Source organism: Rhinopithecus bieti, unplaced genomic scaffold (assembly GCF_001698545.2).
Source record: "Rhinopithecus bieti isolate Rb0 unplaced genomic scaffold, ASM169854v2 scaffold_19652, whole genome shotgun sequence".
Taxonomy (NCBI): Eukaryota; Metazoa; Chordata; class Mammalia; order Primates; family Cercopithecidae; genus Rhinopithecus; species Rhinopithecus bieti.
This window is the reverse complement of record NW_016809913.1, coordinates 20,141-23,606: the sequence shown is the minus strand read 5'-3', so window position 1 is coordinate 23,606 and position 3,466 is coordinate 20,141. Positions and strand designations below refer to the sequence as shown.

The 3,466-nt window shown below is 46.7% G+C and overlaps 1 protein-coding gene across 1 annotated transcript in view; it reads left to right on the top strand.

The window, feature by feature from the left end:
* Positions 1-3,466, top strand: part of UNC45B (unc-45 myosin chaperone B) — a 41,296-nt gene that overhangs the window by 23,694 nt on the left and 14,136 nt on the right. The window contains exons 12-13 of the mRNA XM_017890860.1: positions 94-234; positions 2,698-2,866. Of these exons, the coding sequence (XP_017746349.1) occupies positions 94-234; positions 2,698-2,866 (310 nt within the window). The remainder of the gene's footprint in view (positions 1-93; positions 235-2,697; positions 2,867-3,466) is intronic.

The following is a 3,466-nucleotide window of genomic DNA, read 5'->3' as shown; positions in this document are numbered from 1 at the left end:
GCCTGCTGGCCACGTGAGGGAGCATCCTGGAAGCAGAGATTTGTCCTAAAGTTTCCTTTCTGTTTTCCCTCTCCCCAACCCTGTGCCTTCCAGACCAGTGACAAGACCATCCTGTACTCGGTGGCCACCACCCTGGTGAACTGCACCAACAGCTACGATGTCAAGGAGGTCATCCCGGAGCTTGTCCAGCTCGCCAAGTTCTCCAAGCAGCATGTGCCCGAGGAGCACCCGAAGGTAGGGTCAGGCGCAACGTGGGAGGGATCTGGTCTGTGCCACCAGGCCTCCAAAGGAGGCGGAACGGCAAAAGGAGTGGTGTCAGGAGCAGCGTGGTGTGTGTTTGGGTGGTTGGGGGTAGGATACACATACACTGAAGATGTTAATGGTAAACTTTCCCACCAGATAGTGCTCATGCTTTTTCTTTGTTTTTATTTTCTATTTTGAAAAAAATCCAACAATTTGTAATCTGAGAAAACAAACGGAGCTATGATGGACACTTTGCAATTTGTGTTGTTGATTTTATGGATTAAAGACAGTTTTATTTCATGTCTCCAACAGATAACAATTTGATTTTCTCAGATTTCTGGGTTTTGTGACATGGGTGCTAAGTAGGAATCATGAGAGGAGAGGCATGGTCAGCCCAGAAGTCACAGATCCCCTGGACCCCTCTCCAACAATTCCCTGCACATGAAGATATGATTTGTGTGTGATTTGCATATGAATATATGCAAGATATAGCCAGCCAATAAAATCATTTAGATTTTTTTTAATGATCAAAGTAATATAATCATGCTGCAAAACGAGTTAAAATGTGGAGAAAAGGGAATAACCACTCATGATTACGTCATCTCCACATGACTGCTGTTGGCATTTTGACGCTATGTTACCTACCAGGGGCTTTTTTTTCTATGTATCTTTTTTCTTTTCACAGTTACAATCAGAATATATTTATCATTTTGTGCCAGATTTTGGAAAAATATGTTTTCCACATTGCCATCTCATTCTCTGAATCATTTTTATTGTATTTATTTTTTGAGACAGAGTCTGGATCTGTCACCCAGGCTGGATTGCAGTAGTGAGATCTAGGCTCACTGCAACCTCTGCCTCCCAGGTTCAAGTGATTCTCCTGCCTCAGCCTCCTGAGTAGCTGGAATTACAGGCACGCACCACCACTCCCAGCTAATTTTTGTATTTTTAGTAGAGACAGGGTTTCACCATGTTGGCCAGGCTGGTCTTGAACTCCTGACCTCAAATGACCCACCCACCTCGGCCTCCTAAAGTGCTGGGAATCCAGGCGTGAGTCACCGCACCCGGCCTCTGAATCATTTTTGAAAGCTGGATGATGTTTCATCCAGGCAAGGGTGCAGAGCATGTGCTGTGGCTGTGAAGTTCCAATGTGGCTTCCAGGGCTTGCCCAGGGTTGTCAGCCCCTTCCCCACCACTCGCCGCTCTGAGGATTGTCTGTAGGGACTCTTTAACCCTGAGTTGACTTTGGGTTTTCAGCAAACCCAATCTATTGTTATGGCGGCTTCATCCACTGTGTCCTTTCTCTCCTGCCTATACCCTCTACCTCCCCTCCCACCCCAGCCTTTTCCAAGAAAAACAATATATGCATCATTTAGTCTTTTGGATTATCCTTCTTTAATTTCATTCCTCTGTGAATGAGAGAACCTTTGGGACTGGTTTTCTACTATATCAGCTCCTCAGGCTCTGTCTTGGGATTAGGGAAGGCAAGGAAGAAAAGAGACAGTGACACAGGACAGCAGAGCGTGCTATATAGCCCTTGGCAGTTGTTTGGGAAGAGGGAATCTGGAGAAGTGTCTTAGTTTCCTATTGTTTCTAGAACACATTGCCACAAGCACTGTGACCTAAAACAACACAATTTTTACATTTTTTTTGTATTTTTTTTGAGACTGAGTCTCCCTCTGTTACCCAGGTGGAGTGCAGTGGTGCAATCTTGGCTCACTGCAACCTCCGCTTCCTGGGCTCAAGCAATTCTCCTGCTTCAACCTCCCGAGTAACTGGGATTACGGACACGCTCCACCATGCCCAGCTAATTTTTGTATTTTTAGTAGAGACGGGGTTTCGCCATGTTGCCCAGGCTGGTCTCGAACTCCCGGGCTCAAGTGATCCATCCACCTCAGCCTCCCAAAGTGCTGGGATTACAGACGTGAGCCATCGCGCCTGGCCCAGTTTTTAAAATCTTATAGTTCTGGAGGTCAAGAGTCCTAAAATGAGTCTCACTCGGCTAAAGTCAAGGTGTTAGCAGAGCTGGTTTCTTCGGGTGGCTCTAAAGGAGAATCATTTTATTGCCTTTTTCAGCTTCTAGAGGCCACCCACATGCTTTGGCTGGTGACCTTGAACCACTCTGACCTCACTTCCATTCCATTGTCACATCTCCTAGTGCTAACTCTGATCTTCCTGCCTCCCTCTGATAAAGATCCTGGTGATTATATTGGGCCCACACAGAAATCTAGGCTTACCTCTCCATCTCAAAATCCTTGACTTAATTGTGTCTACAAAATCCCTTTTGCCATGTAAGGTCCCACGTTCACAGGTTCCAGAGATTAGGCCATGGACATCTTTGGAGGCCATTATTCAACCGACCCCAAGAATTTAGAAATGCACCATCTTTGGTTCCAATTCAGATTGGCCTAGCACCCAGGACCCTCTTACATTGCCATCTTTTCATCTCCCCAGGACAAAAAGGACTTCATAGATATGCGGGTGAAGCGGCTTCTGAAGGCGGGTGTCATCTCTGCTCTGGCTTGCATGGTGAAAGCAGATAGTGCCATCCTCACCGACCAGACCAAGGAGCTGCTGGCCAGGTGGGGCTGCAGTGGACCAAGGCTTGGAACTAGGGCTGAGGGCTGAGGGGCCTGGAGTGTAGCATGCTGGGCAGGGAGATAGAAATGCTGGGGGCCTAAATGAGATAAGATATTGGGAAAGCCTGGAAAAAGGTCTGAAGGGATCCGCTTTGAAAAGTGACATGGGACCAGGGGTGGTGGCTCATGCCTATAATCCCAGGGCTTTGGGAGGCCGAGGTGGGAGGCTTACTTGAGTGCAGGAATTCAAGACTAGCTTGGGAAACATACTGAGACCCCATCTGTACAAAAAATTTTAAAATTAGCCTGGCCTGGTGGTGTGCACCTGTACTCCCAGCTACTTGGGAGGCTAAGGCAGGAGGATCACTTGAGCCCAGGAATTCAAGGCTGCAGTGAATGATGATGGTACCATTGCACAGCAGCCTGGGCAATAGAGCAAGGTCCTGTCTCTATACAACAGAGGAAAGAAAGAAAGAGAGAAAGAGAAAGAAAGAAAGAAAGAAAGAAAGAAAGAAAGAAAGAAAGAAAGAAAGAAAGAAAGAAAGAAAGAAAGAGAGAGAAAGAGGGAGGAGGGAGGGAGGGAGGGAAGGGAAAGAAAGAAAGAAAGAAAGGAAGAAAGAAAGAAAGAAAGAAAGAAAGAGGGA